At 42.9% G+C, this 21,619-nt stretch overlaps 1 protein-coding gene across 6 annotated transcripts; it reads left to right on the top strand.

The window, feature by feature from the left end:
• The first annotated feature begins 621 nt into the window (after positions 1-621).
• NEK2 (NIMA related kinase 2) lies at positions 622-8,740 on the top strand. 6 transcript variants are annotated; one of them, XM_085054871.1, is made up of 10 exons: positions 622-785; positions 1,000-1,217; positions 2,286-2,523; positions 3,198-3,280; positions 3,528-3,654; positions 4,452-4,662; positions 5,617-5,671; positions 5,754-5,824; positions 6,697-6,744; positions 8,289-8,740. In XM_085054871.1, exons 1-10 carry the CDS (start codon positions 690-692, stop codon positions 8,513-8,515), a joined length of 1,374 nt encoding a protein of 457 aa, XP_084910997.1. In that variant the 5' UTR covers positions 622-689; the 3' UTR covers positions 8,516-8,740. The 6 variants fall into 6 exon arrangements, with proteins under 6 accessions (XP_084910997.1, XP_084910996.1, XP_084910998.1 ...); XM_085054870.1 differs by having other exon boundaries at positions 624-785; positions 4,452-4,671; XM_085054872.1 differs by having other exon boundaries at positions 624-785; positions 4,452-4,671; positions 8,319-8,740.
• Positions 8,741-21,619: the final 12,879 nt, after the last annotated feature.

Here is a 21,619-nt window from a genome sequence, read left to right on the forward strand (position 1 = left end):
CATTCCCTCGGGTCCTGCCACTGTCACCACAGAGATCAGTGTCTGCCTCTCCTCTTCCCCTCACGAGCAACTTGTAGACTGCAACGAATCCAGACCAGAGTATTTTAAGTAGCTTGATTATTTTAACCATTTCTGAATATTAAAAAAAAAAAAAAAAAAGGAACTCTGCTAAGATGTTCAAATTTTCTGTCATTATCTATCCAATAGATGCAGGCATTTCAGGAAAGGGGATGATTTACTGTTATTTTTAATGGGAAAAAAAATGCCCCTTCTCGAGGAGCTATGAATACGTGACTTATTGATATCTGCAGGCACGGTGATTCGTGTAATCAGGAAGAAGGGAAGGAAAGGGAAGAGGAAGAAAAAGGCGACGAAAAGGGAGAGTTAAGAGGGAGGACAGACGGGGAAATGCAGGCGTGGCAAGAGGCGCGGTGGGCGATCCCTCAGCCGCGGGGCGGGGCGAGGAGCGGCCTGGGCCCCGCCCCGGTCTCGCGATGGGCTCAGGCCCCGCCCCGCCGCTAACGGCCCTACCCGCCGGGCCGCGCGGCCGCTGTTTACGGCGGCGCAGCCAATGGGCGGGCGCGGCGCGCGGGCGGCGCTGCCAATGGGCGGGCGGGGCGGTGCGTTTGAACGGCGCGGCGCGAGCGCAGAGGCCCGCGCGGGCCGGCGGGGTCCGTGCGCTGCCCGCCATGCCCGGCCGCCCCGAAGACTACGAGGTGCTGCACACCATCGGCGCCGGCTCCTACGGGAAATGCCGCAAGGTGCGGCGCAAGGCCGACGGCAAGGTGAGGAGGAGGGGGCGGGGGCAGCGGGGCTTTGCCGCGGCCGCGCGTCCCTGCGCGGTGCCGGCGGCTGTCCGCGACACGCGAGCGAGCGGCTCCGGCAGCCCCTCTTCGCCCTGCGCGGGCCTGGCACTGGCACTGGCACTGGCACTGGCACTGGCCCTGGCACTGGCACTGGCCGCCCCGGTCACTCCCCAGGGTGTTTCTCCCTCCGCAGATCTTGGTATGGAAAGAGCTGGACTATGGCGCGATGACGGAGTCGGAGAAGCAGATGCTGGTGTCGGAGGTGAACTTGCTGAGGGAGCTGCGGCACCCGAACATCGTGCGCTACTACGATCGCATCATCGACAGGAGCAGCACCACGCTGTACATCGTCATGGAGTACTGCGATGGGGGAGACCTGGCCGGCTTGATTGCCAAGTGCGCGAAGGAAAGGCACGTGAAATGTGCTTGTGGCGCGTTTGGAGTGTCTTGCACGAGTCTTGGGCAGCCCACAGAGAAGGGAAACTTACTTTTTAACTTCTGAGCAGTTTCGGGTTTAACCATTTGGACCCAACAGCTCCTCAAATGTGAAAGCTTTTGTACAAACTGACAACGGCGATGGGAATCGTGCTATTGAATGCATCACCGGGCTTGATGTTAGTGCTGAAATAGTAAAAAAACGGAGCTGCCGTGTGAGGCAGAAGCTATTGAGGGGTTTCTGGCTGTGAATGGGGTTGAAAACATAAACCAGCAGGTCACAGCTCTTGTAGACAGGTAGCCTGGTCTGTGGGTTCTGGCCTTCCCCACGAGTAAACTACTGGGTCACCCAGTGTTCTATTAGAACACCAAAATACATGGAAGGGAGGAGTGATTTTGAATACAATGTGAAAAACTACTTTATGTGCCTGCATATAAAGCTTGGGGAGACATCAAGTTCATGAGACACCTTGGTCTACTCTTAGACTTAGCATCGTGCTTGAGTATAGTATCAGTTTTCACATTCTTAGGTGAAACAAGTACATGACACCACCTCTTTTACTTTTTGAGAATAGTCTAAACCAGTACTGCAGCTGCCCATCAGCATCAGTGTTTTCATTTAAGGAAGGCTGTATTAAAAATCAGCCCTCTCTTGGCTGTTACTGTATTTGGCTCATTACTAACAGTGACAATATGCTGTTACCTTAAGTGATCAAAGGGACAGATCTCATCACAAAAGCATCAAATTGATGTTTGTGTTGTAATTAATGAAAATGGTATATATTTGTTGGACAGTTTGGGAGAGGAAGGAAATACTGCAGGGATTCCTCAATAAGTCTAAATGTCTTCTAATATATATGCACTGATTTTTTTAAAACATCTATTTTAAAAATAGAGTACATGGATGCCTGTTGCTGACAGTGGTTATTTCAGTGATACTTTATGATAGTAGTAGTAAAAAAGTTATGGAACTAAAACTGGCAGTGACTAATCAAACTGATGTCTGCTCAGAAAATTCATTAAACAAAGTGTTTGTTTTTTCAGGCATTTTTTGGAAGAAAGCTTTGTTCTCCGAGTGTTGACTCAGCTATCATTGGCCTTGAAGGAGTGTCACAGACGGAGCGATGGCGGAGTCACTGTGCACCGTGACCTGAAACCAGCAAATGTCTTTCTGGATGGCAAACAGAATGTGAAACTTGGAGATTTTGGACTGGCTAGGATATTGCACCACAACACCAGCTTTGCCAGAACGTTTGTTGGAACTCCGTATTACATGTCTCCAGTAAGACCTCCCTTCTCTACATTATCCTCCCTTTTGCCCCTCCAAGATGTGCTTTCTGCAGTGCTGGTCTCAGACTCCGTGAATGTTTGGGAGGTTTTAATGAGGCCTTGCTGGTCTTAAATGCAGGTGACTTTTTTTCATAGAGTATGTATGTTCTGGAGTTATTTCGATCTCCTTTCCTTCCCCACTTAGTCAACTGCCTTATAATTAAAATTGCTCTTCACTGTGTAAGTTTTGTTATGTTCTTGGGACATTAGAGATGTTAGAGTACATTCCTTCTGAAAAGGAGCAGGGAGGTTAAAGAGCTTTTATATTTTGTAGTGTTAAGGTAAAGAGCTTATTAAATTATCTCCTGATGAGAGGATTTTAATTTGTAGAGGAAATGAGCATGAATGACTTATTTCCCTGATACAGTGCATTTTGTGGGGGAATGGTTAATGTTGACTGAAACAGAGTTGCATTTATTGGTGCAACACTTCAGTCTTCTGCAGTGTAGTACTGCCACAACTTGTTAAAATTCTGCTAGTAAGAGTAGATATGTATATTAAGATGGAATATTAGAAGTAACCCTCCAGTATGTAATGGTTTATTTCAGGTTTGAATAGTAGCTGATTATCCTGCAATAGTGGAACCATGTCTTCGTTAATAAACCTAAGATTGTTCTCTTTCTTTAGGAACAAGTGAACTACTTGTCATACAATGAAAAATCTGACATCTGGTCTCTAGGATGTCTTGTGTATGAATTATGTGCTCTCTCGTAAGTATGGCAGTGTGATAACAAATGTGGAAACATAGCTGCTAATGTAGGTATGATTAAATTTTGTATAGATGAAAGCTTAAAGGTTTCAGAGACTAGTCCTAGATTTTTACTTCTGTATTGGCCTTGATATTATGTAGTTAAACCTCTGATTGCAGGGTTTTTTCATAGTCTGATACTTTTTATTTTTCTGGAAATAAGTCCTGCAAAACTAGCGAAAGAATCCAAGAAAATTTTTCTTCTTCAGGCCTCCATTTACAGCTTACAACCAAAAGGAGCTGGCAGAAAAGATAAGTGAAGGGAAGTTCAGGCGAATACCATATCGTTACTCAGATGAGTTGAACGACCTTCTCAGGGAGATGCTGAATGTAAAGGTAAGGATCAATTACTAATTTTTCCACCTATAATTTGAACTAGTACTGAAATATTAGTTTTTCTACTCAGTTATGAAACAAACCAATCTGAAATGTAGTAGTTGTTATTACCTTGTCACTAGCAGTGTCACTTGTAGGGGAAGGAGGGAGGAGTTGTGCTCTGAGTCCATTAAACAAAGGCAGCAACTCAAGTGTCATAGGTTCACGGGATGTTGAAAGGCTGCCTCAGGATTGGCTTACACAAGATTTCCTGACAGCATGCTTATTGAGGTCTTATAATTCCAGGGTTAAAATAGTTCCAGTGTGTTTGGAAGTTGGAGGGGGTTGGTTTGCATTCATTTTGGTGTTTGCTTTATATGGCTGATGTGTCTTGTTCCCCACTCCTGTCATGGGGCTGTTGAAAAGAACATGCCATGTTCTATACATGACAACAAAGCTATTACAAGCCTCTAGCAGGTATGGATTGTTCAGGAAGCAAGTCACAGGTAGAGATGCCGAGTCTTAGCTCCAGAATCTGCTGACAGCTGCCTCTGTAGGCTCACCCACCCCCTTCTGACTCTGTGAGGAGTGGTTGCCTGGGCTGGGAAAGACAGACTTGCAGCTCTGGATCTGAGGGCTGGTAACAGCCTCCTCCCTTAGCTTTTATCATCTGGCTGTGCTACCCCTTCCTTACTCCATTTTTTTTTTTTTCCAACCTCTCCTTGATTGTGTAGCACCTCTGTGGGTCTTGCATGGAAATCTCTGGCCTTAATGTTTCTTCTTAGAGATGGAACCTGTTGGTAATGTCTTTCCTTTAGGATTACTGCCGACCTTCTGTTGAAGATATTCTGCGGCACCCCTTGATAGAAGACTTGGTGGCAGAAGAACAAAAACAGAATTTTGATAGAAGAGGCTTAAGACCATGGGAGCCAGAAAGGATGCAATACTCAGATGCCACATTGAATGAGCTGAAACGGAAGGAGCAACAATTACAGGAGCGAGAACAAGCCATGAAAGAGAGAGAACAACGTCTGGAGCGTATGATATTCCATTTTGGGAAGGGGGTGGTAATGGCATTCTGATGCAGCTGGAGGAAGAAAAGATAGACAGTTTTCACAACACTTGTTTTAATGCACTAGGATATTGTAGTCCTGCATTCACCACTAGAATTGTGTGTAAAGACCAAAACAAGAATGCTCAGGGCTTACTCAGCTAAACTAACTTCTGTTTTAAGTTACTAAGATATAATTGGCGGTTTAGATATGGAAGTGTGGTTTAAGATTATTAAACATGAGTGGCAATTAGAAAAGTATACAGAAAAGTAGGGTCTGCACTGTGTTGTGTAGGTTGCTTTCCCCCTGCTGGGTAAGTAAACATGGCTATACTAACATGTAACCTAAGTTGAGCCTGTTGTTGGAGAAAAAAAATCTTTGAGTAAACTGTAACTGCTTTTATAAAATCTGCACCCCACAGGTAGCTTATCGGTGAATCTATAGATGGCTGATTCTCAGGTGTTGGCATTTCTTGCCCACATAAAATATCTCTTTGCAGTAGCTCTGCAATACAGTTTTTAACTATATGTGGGGTTTTTTGAGCCTCAATAACAGCTGCTACTGTTACAAGCAGGGTGTTTAGTCGTAGCTGAATTTATAGTATCTGGTATATAAATATTTAAATATGGTGTCATGTGTGCCATGAGGTAATGTGCAGAATAGAAAGTTGCTATCTCTTTGTTGTTGCAGATATGTCAGAGTTTGCAAACAGAAGCATGTCTGGCATTTCAGAGTACTTGTCAGTGCTTTATTAGTGCATTGATAAAGGTCTATCTACACAGCAGTTATCTTTGTTTAGAGCTATAGAATCAGAAATGTGGGTGCATCTGACTGACTATTACTCCTGTCTTTCCCCGCAAGAAAAGCCCACCATGCACAGTCACTAACATTTACATGTTAACACTGCATACTACCATATTTCTACTTCCAGAGAGAGAACGGGAACTCTGTGTTCGGGAGAGACTGGCAGAGGACAAACTTGCTAGGTATCTCACTAACCTATAATAGTCTATATTAGAAACTCTACAATCTTGCAACAAAAAGCTTAAACTTCTCTTTCCAAACCAGAGCTGAAAACCTGCTGAAGAGGTGCAATCTCCACAAGCTGCAGCGGGAGGTAACGTGCACAGAAGATCAAGGTATGCAAATATGCAAGAAGGCGCTTGCACTGTGCAATGTAGGCGGGTGTGACCAGAAGAAAGCTCCTGATGCCCAATGTGCTATGCACAGCCCCCTTGGGGCACTGCAAAGCCCAGTTATGGCTGCATGGTTGAGAAGAGACTTTTGATTTTCTACTTTGCAAAAGGACTTAATGAGTGATGCTCAGCATAAGTCTGAGTTAGCACTGTTTGCACTGCAGTCTTGTGCTGCCTGGGAAATTAGTTTTTGTGGTGAGCTAAGGGAAGTGCCTGCTTGTAACACAAACCTTTCTCAGAGCTGCACTTATTTTATGTGTGGATGTCTTTTTACAGACCTTTGATTTAGTTAATTTTAATAAAATTGCACATATCTAATAAATTCAACTTTCATTAAACTTCCAAAAGCTTCAACCTGGGAAGTACTATTTTTTGCAAAGGACCCAACTGTGATTGGTGCATCATAAAAACTATGGAGAATACACACTGCTATCACAGAAAGGAAAATTCAGTTTTGAAAATGTGCTAAAATACTTCCTGACTGCTTCTAGTCCGGTCTGTTTTACAGTAGTATTTGATACTCACTTTGCCCTTGGTTGTTCAGTCCTCACAATCATAAGAGGTAATATCATCTGTTTATTGCACCCATCTTTTATTATTAAAAATGATATTCAAGTATCTAAATACCTTTTTAAATAGTGGTAGGAATAGTGAAGATCTGGGTCAAAGTAGTACTCTAGAACAAAGGCATGTGAACACCCTTTAACATGCAGCAACACTTTCCTCATTTAGTTTTAATCTGATAAAGCAAGATAAGCATGTCACTGCCTCCAAAGCAAATAAAACTGAAGTAGCTTTTTTTTTTTTCTTTCAAGAACTGCCTATCACAGCAGGAAAGAACACAAGTAAAATGCCCCTAGAAAGTGAGTGCTCCTTGAGCTCTTTGTAACATTTCTGTCAACTTTGAGAATTCCACCTGTCTCTCAACATCTTGTCTGACGTTGACACATTAAAGAATTTGAGAACAAACTTGCTTTTGGCTTTCTGATGTTGCATCTAAAACTGGATGGCTGAAGGCAAATGAGCTTCAGCTCTTGCTTCTGTTCTCTTCTGCATTTCCCACCCCTTGATGTGATATTTTGACCTTACCAGGCATATTAGTTTTTGAGGATAGGCAAAACCAATTTGGATGGTTTGTACCTCAAAACAGATAATGCAGCAAAGTGAACAGAGTTATTACAAGACTTAACAAATCTTGCAATAGCTGTAGAGCATGTGATTTGCTGCTCTTCCAATTCATTCCATGGTGCACTTGTAACACTGTTTCTAAAGTTCTGCCTAGTCTCATAAATTGACTACATCTTTCTCCAATATTGGTACCAAGATTGTATTTTCAGTTGCTCAAATATGCTGTATTTTTCACAACTGCATTCCATCTCACACATCTCTTAGATTCCCTAATTTTTCCTAGAAGTCGATTGGGTGGTTCACTTGACAGTGAAATGGAAAAATCCTGGTTTCTAAGACCGGGTCCTTGACACTCCCCTATTTTTGCAGGGATTTTCTGATTCTTAGTGAATGATTTAATGTTAAAACAGATCTGACTTACAGTAATGAATCTACAAAATGCTGAAATATTTGCTAGCTTTTTCAGTTCCTTTTTCCTCTTTTGTGCTTATTGTATTCTTGCTGTAGCCTAATAAATTGAAAATTAAAGCTTCAGTGGTAAGATTAGACTAGTTAGACCTTTGATTAAATAAAAATAACACCTTAAGTTGGGCCTTGTGAAGTTGGCTCTTATGAGAGGCAACTCAGCTGTTATAATAGCTTTTGATGGTAGTTTTTGTACTCTTGAGTCATTAACTGCCTTTTGATAGTGGCATGCTATAAGATACACTCTGAAAATTCCTGTTCTGGAGGCTGCAGTGAAAGTAACTTGTTAATTTTTAATGCACGTAAACTCATTGCTCATCAAGTCAGAACTTAATTTGTACCCCAGTGACTTAATACAAGGAGAGAGTTGGAACAACATAGGTAGTGTACAAAGACCACTGGGCAGGTTGAGTCTGTCCCTGCTGTGACGCAAAGGCAAGGATTTTTCAGTAGCTGAAAAAACTGAAAAGCTGAAAATTCATTCTGCATTTTGTTTTGGAACTGGATTATGTTACTGTCAGATTTAACTTTTGTCCTTCAGATAGTCATGTCTTTTCTTCCTAATCAAGTAATATTTCCTTAGGTATTAGGATGTGCACCCTAAAAATTCCTCTGGCATATATCCTTTTACCACAATCATTTTAAAGGCTTGTTTTCACTTTTTTCTCAAAAAATAGAAAGTAAGTGTTACTATTAACTGAAATGCATTTAATTAGATCACTTAAAGCCATAAGTAGATGACAAAATGGGCACCAGGGTTAAAAGCAATAAATGCTGGAAGATGCACTAATGCAGTACTTTTTGATTTCTTAAGATAACGCACTCCTGCTTCCCATTTCTTCAGCCAAGAAGAACTCACTCTTTGATGGAAGTGAAGAGAAAATTGTGCCTCCTCATAATATGGAAAACTATTTCCTTTCCAAAGGGAAAAACTCTGATTTCAAAAGGCGTCTATATGCTGCAAATCTACGGGCTCAAGCACTGGCTGAACTGGAAAAAAACTATCAACTAAAGAGCAGACAAATCTTGGGCATGCGCTGAAACTGTAGTAGATATATTTATCTTTGAAAAGATGATTAAATGTACAGGCGGATATTTGTGCCACCCTCTTAAGCTAGAACCTACTGAAAAGTTATTTTAACAGTTGTTGTACAAACTCTTACAACAGGTAGTTTATGATAAATGCATAATGTGCTACATGATGAAAACAGGCACTTTTTGATACCAAATAAAACAAACTGGATGAATTGCATTATTAAAGAAAAATATTTTGGTCTTCCTTTTTAGCATACTTTACTCTTCTGAAAATATAAGGAATGAATATATAGAAATGATTTGTTTAAAATCTGATGTGAAAAATGTTTCAGGTGAAAAATGTACAGAGATCCACAGTCTGTAGGTTAAAATGATGCTGTATGTAATGCACATTTGTTGATAAAGGAAGTATTGATATTCTCTATATGTGGGAACACAGTGGCTTCTTTTCTGCCCTTGTAAATATTTTTTAACAAAAGAGCACAAAGATTTTATGCTATCTCTTCCTACTAAGTAAGTGACTTATCAAAAGTCTGCTTTTAATGTAATGGTTTGACTGAGTGGGGTTGGTCAGAATAACATAATTTATGAGTTTATATTCCTTTCTGCCTGAGCAGCTGAATGCCTTGTCCATCAGTTCCTGCAAGGCCTGCATCAGGGGATGGCATTTGAAATAACACCTTCTTTGCTTTGCCTTGAAACTGCTAAACTGATCCTGAGACTGCTGTCTGGGATGGGACACCATCCAGGGTATTAGCATCTGTGTTTTGGGGTGGGGCAGTTGTCCTTTAAATAGTAAATCCTTATTTTCTTGAAGCTTATGAGGTATCTCCATCTTACCCTTAGCAATTCTCTGCTGGAGTAGGAATTGCTCACTTAAGGTAGTGTAAGTTTCATTCACTCAGGCTCATGAATTGAAAAATATCCTTTGAAACTGTAATGTCTGTCGTATGTTTTATGTAAAGATTTTTTCTGTCTGGATTGAAATTTCATGAAATATCCATTCTTAGAAAACAGCTAGTTTTTAAAACATTTTTTTCGTTATTGGGCTATGAATGTTGTCTGAGGAGGTATTCTAGGTGGTTTTTACTTCATAAGAGAGAATCTTGTTTGAACATCAATTTAATTTTGACATAGCAGATGATTTTAAGGGTTCTTTCCAATGCAAACCATTCTATGATTTGCTGATAGACAAATACTGTGTAACCAAACAAGTTCGGCTCTAGCAGATTCTTAACCACCAAGCAGAACTTAACATTTGCTTGCAGAATGGTAACTGTCTTCACAACCATCTTTGCTTAAAAGAATTAGACATGACTATTTTTGTTTGCTGATCTAAAACTACCAACATTCTTGTGGTCATTCCTCAGCACTAGGTATAGTGGAAATGCCTGGCATGTGTATACACAGTCAGAGTAGCTGTGCCATGTGGATAAGTGGAGCTTCTGCATTCTTTCACATTTCTGAAGCTTCTCACTCATATGTGGAGGGTGAATCTGTGCTTTGTCACTGTGTTTGCACACTCTGATTTTCTGTTGTGTACCCCAATCAGAATGCAATTTTACTGGCCTTCATGTTTTAGGATATGCAGTGGTGTTAGTACAATCTGAAAAAATATGTGGAATGAAGAATGTTTTGTCATCTGTAAAATGAAGGTTATCAGTGAAAGGAGGAAACCAAGCAGCCAAGAAAATGAATAAATAATTATTAATGAAAGACCGTATTCCTAGAATCGCAGAATGGTTTGGGTTGGAAGGGATATTACAGATTGTCTGGTTCCAACCTCAGTGCCATGGGCAAGGACACCTTGCACTAGACCAGGTTGCTCAGAGCTCCATCCAGCCTGGTCTTGAACACTGCTAGAGGCCATCCACAATTCCTCTGGGCAGCCTGTTTCAGTGCCTCACCACCCTCACAGCAAAGAATTTCTTCCTAGAATTTAATCTAAACCTACTCTCTTTCAGTAAAAACCATTCTCCCTTGTCTTATCAGTATGTGCTCTTGTAAATACTGTCATCTTTCTTGCAGGCTCCCTTCAGGTACAGGAAGGCCACAATTAGATCACCTCAAGGCCTTCTCTTTTCCTGAACAGTCCCAGCTCCCTTAACCTTTCCTCATAGGAGGGGTGCTCCATCCCTCTAATAATCTTGTGAATGGACTGGTGTTTACAAATGCTTTGCTTTTAGCAAGACCAAGGTAAGAAAATGGCTTGAGAGGTTGTTTTTTCCCTTGGAACACATGTTTCTGCCTTTGAAAGTAAAATGCCTTGAGACCACTGTCTCTGGCTTTCCTCTTCCTTTAATTCTCTAGTAACCTCGAGATGGCACTGTTGCCTTGTCCTTTATGAGAATTTCCTCTATTATACATTCATCCAAAATCTAATATCTTATTTACATTAATTTTTACCTGTTTTGTTTAAGCACGTTGCTGCAAGATGCTGACTTTCTTTGGCTATGGATGCTTCAGTACTTGCTGGTGCAATTAATTATAATTATCTTTGATTTGCCATTTTGGATCTTTTAGGCATGCATTATAAAAATAGTTGAATCAAAGTCGTAGTTAACAATTACACTCTTATGAATCCGAAATGCTACAGAGAGTGCAAACTGTATCAATCACAATGGCAGTAGTAAATGAGAACAGCTTGGGTTACAACTGTAGCATTACACTATTTAACTGCACTACTTACAATGTTTTCTTAAAGTATTCTCACTCTAATATCATGAATGCAGTATTTCTTGAGGTTTTTGAAATAAGAACTTCCTACCAGTACATGTCAAACATAGTGAAAGGCATCGTGGAGATGGTTGGGCTTTGTTCTCTCAGGATTTTTGCTTTGGAATCCTGAAATTCACATTTTTCAACAAGGGCATAATTGTTTTTCCACTAGAACGTGTGTAGCACTGGAATCACACTCAGGATGCAATTTTCAAACATATTCAGGAAATAGAACATTCATAAATAGACCATTAATGGGAATAGTGACTGCTTATGGAGTGCTTGCAAAATGTTGCCATCATGCTGATGGTTGTAGTTATGTCTTAAAATGGAAGTTAAGTGTACATATGGATATGATACAGCTTAAGCCTTACAGGATGATAATAATGGTGTACGCTGTGGAATGTTGTGAGAGAAATTAATTAATGTTTAATACAGATGTCAAGAATTTTAATAATATGATTCGTTGTGAGCACCTCAGAAATTACAGAAGTTTTTATATGCATAAGAAGGATCAAGGATAGCCTAGAGGGGAAGTTGCATCATCTTTGAAAAATACCGATCAGTTTCTTGATTTTAAGCCCTCATGCTCCCTCCCTTCTGCAGCCAGTTGAACGGGCCTTTGCATGTGACTATAGCACTTAAACAGTGTGAAAGTGCTGGACAGCAGGGCAGGCAAAAAGCTTAATAAAAAACAGGCATAAATACAGAGGACCATCAAGCTTCTTCCTAAAAGTGGGAGATGCCACCTCTGAGTTTCTGTCTCTTTGGGTCCCTGTGGCAAGTGTGGCCCCTGCACCCCAGGTGGGTTTCCTCTGCTGTGTTAATCCACATTTCTGCAGTGGTGTCAGACCTTTGGCTGTTGCTCATCACCCATTCCAACAAAGGGATGTGGAAAATATGTGGGGGGACCATGATGCCGTCAGTGGAGTTGATACTGTGCTGGGGGTTCTTCCAAGGGGTGTTAGAGGAAATGTGATAATATGTAAAACTTCTCAGAAACACTGTCTTGCAGCCAGAACCTACTATTTTCTGTCATGTTCTCCACCCCAAAAAACCCTGTAAAACACCAGTAGCAGCATTTCTGGGTTTTCACCCAGCTCTAGTGGTTATTGCTCAGGGTTGATAGTTTAGCCTTTAGTGTTTGCCATAGTTTGCCAGGAGTTTATGACTTACAGGGTATCCCTGTGGTCCAGGGCCTATGGTTTATTGATCCCTGTGCTCTCAGACCTCCTGCTTTTTAATTTAAGATCCATAGCCTATGTTTAGTGTTTTGTGGTTTGCTAGAGTAAATCATAAACTCCTGAAAGATACAATTCTCAAATTCTACTCCTGAAATAAGATTTGTAATCTTCCCTCACTATGCAGGGTTCATCTCTCTGTGGTCTGTGTTGATTGATACTGGGACTCCTCTTAATTCAGCTAATGAAGTCCACAGAATGGGTCAGACACTGGAGTGAGGGAAGGGGTGGATGGGGAGGTGTCAGGTAAACCCAGTAAACCCAGCGTAGGCATTTCTCTTTATGAGGAGCTCTTGGGGGTAGAAAGGAGAGGCAAGAAGAGACTTCCCTATCTCCCAAGATCCCCTTCTTCCTTCAGTACTCATTTTCCAATCAACACATACTATAGTTTATTTGATCACTTTTACGCTAAGGGGCACAAAGCATTCCAAACTGAACCTTGCTCTGGTTCAGTTCTGCCTGGCCATTTTGCAGGGGCCTGCAGGTGGAAGATTAAGAATTTGGGTGGGGGTGAGCTGAAATGGCATTTTGCCACTTCTGTTTTCCTCCCAGCTTTCATGGCAGGGTGAGATCTTTGTCCCTGCAACCCACTTGCTTTTCACATTCCCACGTGTGCCTGAGTGGCACTTCAGGGTCACTGGAGTGGCTGCTGCAGTTTGAGACAGGGGCTGTTGTTTCATTCTTTGGGTTGCCTAACCCCCTCCTAACTGCAATAAAGCTGGTGAGTAAGGACACAAAAAGATTACCTTGGAGGAAGGGCACCAAAAGCACAAAACTTATTTTTGACAGTGAATAAAGTGTTTCCTCCTCATAAAAAGTGTTTTCTGCTCACCCCCTTTCTTCAAACTCATAGGCTGAGTGGTGTTTTCATGTGATAAGGTGCTGGCACTCCAGGGAAAGGGAGAGAAGCCAGAAACTGCTGGTCAGCGGGAGGAAGCTCCTGTCCACCCTCTCCCAGGGTCTGCAATGTTGAAGCTGTGCTGGGGCTGCTCAGAGCTGCACCCAAGCATCCTTCTCCAATACATTTTGGAGAAGAGCAGGATGGAGGGATATGTGCCACCTTCTCCATAGCTGCAAGAGTGGGATGCTTGTGTGCCACTTGCACTCTCCCAACACTGTTGTTTGCTCCTTGCCATGAAGCCAGGTATCCACCCTGAGACACTCGAGGTGGGAAGAACAGCCAGCCCTGGATTATGTCATCATCATTATCGAGAGGAAGGTCCTTGCAGACCATGTCATAGCAAAGGATGTCCAGGGATTGGATTGTCCCCAAGGGGCCATGGTGGCCGTGGATGTAGATCCGCTCTGGTGGGCTGCACTCTGGCATTCCTATGAGACACAGGCAGAGCTCATCAGGATGCTGCTCCCTCTCAGACCCTCGTCCATTCAGGCATCCCTGGGGATGCAAAGGCTGCACTGGTGGCACCGGGTGACCCACTGCGTTCTCACCAGCACTTGACTCTTGTTTACACACTTTGGGTTGTGAAACAAAGCCTCCGGTGCTGGGAGAGGATAGCCGAGTAGGGAAAACTCTGCCTTTATTCTCTTGCCCTCTACACCTGAATTGGCCAAGAAAAATATCATAGACTAAAGCTGAAAAAGAGAGCAGAGCAGCCCAAATCCTTCTGCACCCACAAACAAAAACGGAATCCCTACTCCCCCAGGACATCCCAGAGGCCCTGAGTGCACTCTGGATGCTCCACCACGAGCACAAAGCCGTCGGGGAGCTCGAACCAGTCCAGGAGCCGGACGACGGCCACAGAAGCCACGGGAGGACACCCAGAGGAGCAGCACCAGCTCCAGGGTAGGTGGGGACCGCGATGCCGCCAGCGGGCCTGCTGCTGCCCCGGGGGTGCTGTACCACCCGGCCAGGGGATGCCCCGGTGTCCCCAGCGCTGGCATTCCCCGGGCCCGGCTGCTCCTCGGCCCCCGGTGCCCCCGCGCCCGCTCCCCGCAGCGGCCCGGGAGAGCCCGGCGGAGCCCAGACCGCGGCGGGAGGGCATGGGAGGGATGAGAGGGATAACGGGAGGGAGAGGAGGCAGGAAACTGCTCGGGGGAGTCACTGCTCCTGTTGATGCTGAACATGCTCTGTCGGTCACTTGCTTTTTAATAATTGGGGGTTCTTTTCCAGTTTACATTCCATCTTCAAAGCCACTTTCCGGGAAGTGAAGCAGCACTTGCTGCTGAGGTCAGTTCTAAGGTCAGCTTTATTGCAGTGATTTGCAGAGTTTGCACGGGGCCTGTCATATTTGCATTGCCTCACTTGCATGCAAGACGGGCTGTGAGAAATGGAAATTGATTCTAAAGGCTTGCTGCTGATCCTGCCCCTGCATCCCTTACAGAGCTGTTTCTCTACATCTTCTGCTTGGCCAAACGGACAACTCTCTTAAAAAAAAACCAAAAAAACAATAAACAAACCCCAAATAGAAAACCCCAACCAAAGAAACAAAATAAGAACCACACCCCTCCCCCCAACCCCCTCACCTTTAGAAAATGTGATTGAAGAAATTACTATGCTACAGTGAAGTACTTTGAGATCTGTATGTACTGAATAATGCTGTCTAACTCTTCTTAACTTTGGAGTTATTAGTGGACAAGATACACTGTATGTAAACAAGTGGCGCAAAGTTGGAAAAAAACTGTATGTTTCGCATAGATTTATTATTGTTATTATTAAACATATACTATTGAATATGGTTCCAAGTTCAGTCTTAATCCAACATCCCATAATACGAGACTGTGAATGAATATTTTTTTGTGATCTTACAGCAGAATTACCGTTTGTTCTCTTACAGAAAATCAGAAGCATCAGCAAGGAAAGCACTGAATAAATTGAATCTTTGCAATGGTGAGGACAGACTTCAGCATATGCAAACACAGAATTGTCTCCTACTCTCTTTGTTAGTAACCAAACACTGAACAATGGTTGTCTTCCCCCATTTACAGGCTCATTCTCCCTGGTGACTCAGCCTGGCAGAATAGGAGCTGCTCATTTCTTTAATGCCAGGGAGATTCCTTACCATGCTGGAAATTCTCCTGTCCTGTGCCAGCCTCTGAAGTGCTCCCCAACCACATGCAAAACATTTAAGACCCACGATTTCCAGTGAGGTTCCTTCCTGTCCTTGTCAAGTAGAAAGTAATGATGAATGCATGAAATAAGCATTAACATAGTATACTATAGATATAATATTTTACATATAAAATATATCCATATGTTAAAATATTTATGAAATATAACATGTAATAGAGACATATATACAATGTAAATATATAACATAATAATGCATGAAATAAATGCATGTACTAGACATTTCTTAGGCTGAGACTTATTCTAAGGAAACTCCTGTTTAGGACTTGCATTACCTGGCAGTGATGTTTTTGGTCTGTTTTAAGCATGTAGCTGGTAGAAACAAACCCATGCTCATACGTTGTCTTTGCACAGCTATTGGATCCCTCACAATGCACCAGCGAAGGCCACAAGGTAAACTGGAAATGTCTCTGTGGCAGCATCTGCCCTTCTAATTTTATTACTTAAATTAAGCCAAATAACTGATGAGAGGAAGTTCACTCTGAATTAACAAGGTGAGCTTGTCTGTAACGTGCACTCAGTGCTCTGCTTCCTCATGTGGGTTGCTCAGAGTAATGTCACTCTTGCTTATGTGTTTTAGAAAGTGGTTACTTATTCAAGCAAGAGGAATGATAATTTTATATAATTTTATGATGAAGTGTCAAAGGACAATATTTGATATACTTTTCTTTTTTAATATTTAGTCTAAGCTGTCATTTGGTATGGGAGGCAGAGTGGTTGTTAAAACAACAGTAGTCTATTTACAGGAATTGGGGGTATCACTGTATTTTTCCTGGGATACTAGAAACAGTAACCCTAATTCAGCATGATAAGAAGCAAAGGATTTCCATGAAATCGCCTTTGCAAAGCATTAGGGCAAATTCTAATTTAGTACCCATTTCACAATTACCTCTTCCTCTGTGAGTTATGGAGAAACTTTTAATCAAAGTTTGGGCTTAACATCATCATAAAAAGTCCAATTGACCCCTTCAGCTGTTTATTAGGGTCATCTCTTTGCAGTGTATTACTTCTGGATTTTCTCTTGTTGATCCTCATTAATGTTTTATTTATCTGCTTCTGAAACATTACCAGTGTGTGGACCTGAGTGATTGGGGCTGCTCTTGCCAGAAAGCACTGGCAGCCAGGGGATAGCCAGACTGCAGGACTGAGATACTGAGGAATGAGATGGTTTCCCCACAGCCTGAAACCTTTCCATCACTGCTGGATAGATTTCAAACAGACAGTACACAGTTTAGGCAGGAGTCCCTGATGTGAGAATCTCTGAGTCAGGGTATAAAGTTATATCAATGCTACAGCTCCTAATGAGCAACCTTTGAGCAATAATTTCAGAACCTGCCCTCGAGATTTTCTTTCATCTCCCTTACAGCATCTGCGAAGGATGAGGAACTCCCAAGGAAACCTGTCCTTTTCCACAAAATTTATATCCTACTAAGAACTATTGTAGTAGAAGCTGTTGACAAATGCATTTCCCCCACTCCCCTGCTGGTAAGTCCTTTAAGTTTGAGGTGTGAATGACATCAGAAGAATGACAGTGGGGGTGCTCCACAGCTCTGGAAGACATCTGCCATGCGTCAGACACTGATGAACTGAGGTTTGCAAACCACCAAGGAAAGTTGCTGCAGCAAGCAAAGCCAGGGCAAGATTATTAGGTTTTGTCCTTGGATGGTAAATGCAGGAGGAGTTCTGGCCCTCTGGGAGCCATTGATGCTATTGTGGCCTGGGCTGCGTACAAAGCCCTGTCCTCTTGATTTAGAGTGTTTATTTGTTTCCAAATCTCTTTCCCCACCATCCCTCATTTCTACTCTCTCTGGGGATGATTCAGTGGAATAAAGCCACATGAGTGTAACACCCATCCAGCAAAAACACTTGAGGACACACTTTAAACTGAGCAAGTGTTTTATTACTTCCTGAAGAAGAATGTTTCTACAAAGTGATGCCGTTTTGTTTATTACACATAATATGTCTTATAAACAAATCATTTTAACTAAAGGGAAACCTGTAGAAACTGCCCCTGTCGCCCAGCAATCAAATGAGGCTGGCAGAAGGAACCAAGAACTTTGGAATTAATAGAAATAACTAATTCTAACTCTCTCAATTACTCGCTTTTGATTTTCTTTTCCCTCTTGCTGTCTTTGTTCATTCTTGACTGTCTGCTCCATTTCCTTTGTATTTTTCAGTCACACTGTTTTTTGTTTTTTTTTTTACTGGAGCAAATAAAACCCAGAAAATTACATTGTTTGTTTGACCACTGTGCTGAGAACTCTTTAGAGGGCTGAGGAGCTCAGTTCACTGAATCCATCAGGGAAAATAGATAGTAGCACAGAAATTAGTGTGCTCAATGCAGGCCAGTATTTACCTTGGGTATCTGCATATTCTTTTGATGTGAAAGGAGTATTGTACTCTCCTCAGTGCATGGCCACAGAAGCATTTCTCCAGCAGTAAAACTGAGAAAGCAGGTTTAATTATTAGCTGGTTTGCACCTCAGTAGCTTCAACAGGCTGTGTGGAGACCTTGCAGATCATGGCACTCAGGCACACCCAAAGGCTGTGCAGGCAGCCTTGAAAGGAAGATCTGGAGGTGACCATTACCCCTTGAAAGGCTCCAGCTCTCCCAGATAAACACCTGTGCAGGAGGGAGAAAGAGGAGCTGGTAGCAGTGCAGCAGGCAGGAGGGTCCCAAGCACATGTGCTATCCTGCTGGCCCAGAGGGCTCCCTTGCTGGGTGAAGCAGATAAGACAGAGACATGAAACTGAGCTGCCTCCAATTTTGGGGTTACACTGGGGCACATCAGCCAGTGGGTAAAGCACTGGGCTCCTGGAAATGGTTGTTCCCTGCCATGGGTAGGCCAAGCACTGGGATTTGGCTGCCAGAGATCCATGTCCATATGCTGGGATCTGTGTCACCATCCTGACCAGCACAAGCAGTTCCAGTGTGACACAGTTCCAGCAGGTCAGAGAGAGACTAAGGAGGCCAGGAGGACTAAGGAGGTCAGGAGGACGCCGTGGTATGTGGGGCTGGGATGAATCACCTCAGCAGAGGGAAGGCTCACTCATGCTACACACCCTGGTAGGAAGTGCTGAGCTCTTGCTGCCCTGACTGCTGGATCAGGCCAGAGTCAATGCCAGGAATCCATCACGTATGACTATGGTGAATTATAATGACAGAGATCCAGCAGCTCCTCCTCTCCCTCCTGTAACACTTCCCAGCCTACACAGTGCCTGCATGTTGCCATACAGAAGATTTCAGGAGGGGCCACACGTGTACACCCAAATCCTTGCTCACCCACGCAGTGTCCCAGAGGGCAATCCACTGGAACAGTTGTCTCCCGTGGAGGGCTGCATCAGCCCAGCCTGTTCCAGCTCCATGGGGAAATGTGAACAAACACTATTGGCTGACTTTCTGTGTGCTTATAGGCTGTAACTGAGTCTCCATGAATCATTCTCCATGAAACATTTTTCCTACTTAGGGTTAGATAAAAAGGTGTTGGATACAATTATCAACAACACAGAAGCTTTGAAGACCAATTTGAAGATCTCCTAATTCATTGATTTTTTACAGCTAGTGTCTATAAGTGTTTTGATAGTGCCTATGGTGATTTTATATCACTACAGTGCTATAAAATGCATGTACTAGAGCTTTAACAACACTGGTGTGCTGTGATCCTGCTCCTCAAATAAACACATATTTTGTTTATTTATATATTACCCTTTTTACAAGAAGAATATCTTTCTGTAGGGAAATTTCCAAGAAGGGGATAGGTTCTGGTTTATCTAATTGGCAAAGGCACAAAGTTTGTCTATTTTATGTGGCTAATAAAAAACTGAATAAGCATATTCCTAGAACTTTAGTTGGCACAGTTCAGAATCCTAAGGTTATACACAGTTTAACTGCAGCTTTTCACACAAGAGCTTGACAAATGACAGGAAAAAAGACCTTTATCCCCACAGTTAACTAACCAGATAATATACATTGTTAGTCAATAACGGAGATGGAACATGTGTTTCACAAACAGATTACTTGGAAACTTGACTGACAAGTCCTTCCTGGGACAGCCACAGTAACTGCTGGATTTAATAATGCTTTGTCATCTTAGCAGTGATAGAAATGGGTTCACTCCATTGGCTCTGCAGCTACTGTAGAACATCATTTAATCCACCCATGCTGATGTGAACTCTTGTTTCCCCAAACATTAAGGCAGAAACATCTGGCTGTATATAAAACAGGTTAACATAAATAAAGCTTGCAAGAAGCAATGTTCACAGTCATTATTTTGCTATGCAAATAGCCATTGATAATGAACCGTGTAGAACTAGCTTGTAAGAATTGGAGGAAGGTGTTTTGAAAACCCATGCCCCAAGTGAGGCTCCTCCACACTTAATCGCCTACATAAATGACCTGCTTTCCAAAAGCAGCCACCTCTTATGTTTGTTTCTGAGGGTGCTATCAACTGCCAGGGACTGATTAAATCAAAATACCTACGCTGTGCCTGTGAATTTTAGTTTGCAGACATAGCCTTAAACGTCACATTTTAAGTTTATTGGTGTAAGCGTTGGTATTGACAGGACAGGCCACTGGATTCTACCCCTCCTTCTGGCACTATTCAGTTTGTGACATTAAAGAACTCAATTAGCTCATGCTCTTCAATGTAAGAATAAGGAAATTCCCTAATAGTGGGCAAAACTAATGGTGGGGCAGGAGTCACATCATTAACCACTGACCTAATCTCCAAGCAATTCCCACCAGGCTTTCTTTATAATTCAGGACAGAAATGCGCACTCTAAGGATGGAATTCATCTAATAAAGCACATAGCACTGTAGGAGGAGATAAACAACATTGCAGACTCCACTGACAAAGCTGATTAGATCTCTGCTGACTCTAAAGGGAGACAGGTGATCACAAGATGTTTGTGTATAAGCCACCAATTCCCAAACACGAATCCCTCCCTTATTGTCCAGTTGAGGCTGTGGTTTCATGACCAGCATGAGTTGTTGCCAGTATATCATCACACACATTTCCCTGCCCCAATCACATGGTCCTGTGTGTCAACTCTAGCAATCCTGCAGCTCTAGGTAAATAGGATTAGCTTGCTGAACTGGCTGAAAAGCAATGAAGATGAAAAAGAATTTGGTTTTTGGTTACACTGGCAGACAAAGCTGATGCCCCTCATGGCATCACATGCCCTAATCACTAGATCTGAGGTCTGGTTGAGAGCAGGAATGTAATTTCTGAAAGGGACTTGTGGTGGCCCTTTTTGGCACCAGCTTTTAGTTGAACCAGCTTAATTTGAGAACAAAATGGCCTCTGCGGAAGGCAGTTCTGAAAATTAATAGATGCAGTTACAGAACATAAACTTAACATGTCTATGCTTACTGCCTTGGGATATGACTTGACAAACATCAAATATAATTGATCCTTAAAAAGAGGCCTTCCTGTCTCCATCCTTATGTGAAGGCCACATTTGGTGTCTGGGAAAAGGAGCAGTGTCCAGCAGGTCTCAGAGTTGGGATTGCAGCACATTCCAAATCAGAACATCAGTATTTATTGTGTAAATAAAGGGAAATTCATCCATCTCAAGCTGATACAGTAAATATCTAACAAATAAATGGTAAAATGATGAGTATGCTATTGCTCAGCCACTTGAATGACTTCACATAAAAAAGACTTTGTGGCAGGACAGAAGGCTGTAGCTCTCACCTGGTGTGTGTTGTGGCAGCAGCGGCAGCGTGTGGGGAGGTGAGCTGGCTGGAAACACCAGGAGAACTTGGGCTGCTGGGGAAAGGGAGCCTGAGGCTGCCCTCCAGATCAGACCTGTTGGCGCCAGGTCACAGCAGGAGCCTGTCCAGGTGTGCTGCACAGGGGCCCCGAGCCTGAGCATGCCCTGCACGTCCTGTGCCACCAGGCTCTTTGCCATGCTGCTGGCAGGCCTGTTTCACACAGCAGAAATGATAGGATGTGCTGGATCCTGTGCTCATGGCTGTTCCAGGAACCAGCCTGTAAACTCTGCATAAACACAGCCAGGGTGATGGCTTCCATTCCAATCTGCCTGGGGATCTACCTCTTCT

This window comes from Lichenostomus cassidix, chromosome 3 (assembly GCF_008360975.1).
Source record: "Lichenostomus cassidix isolate B80296 chromosome 3, HeHo_3.0, whole genome shotgun sequence".
NCBI classification, from domain to species: Eukaryota; Metazoa; Chordata; class Aves; order Passeriformes; family Meliphagidae; genus Lichenostomus; species Lichenostomus cassidix.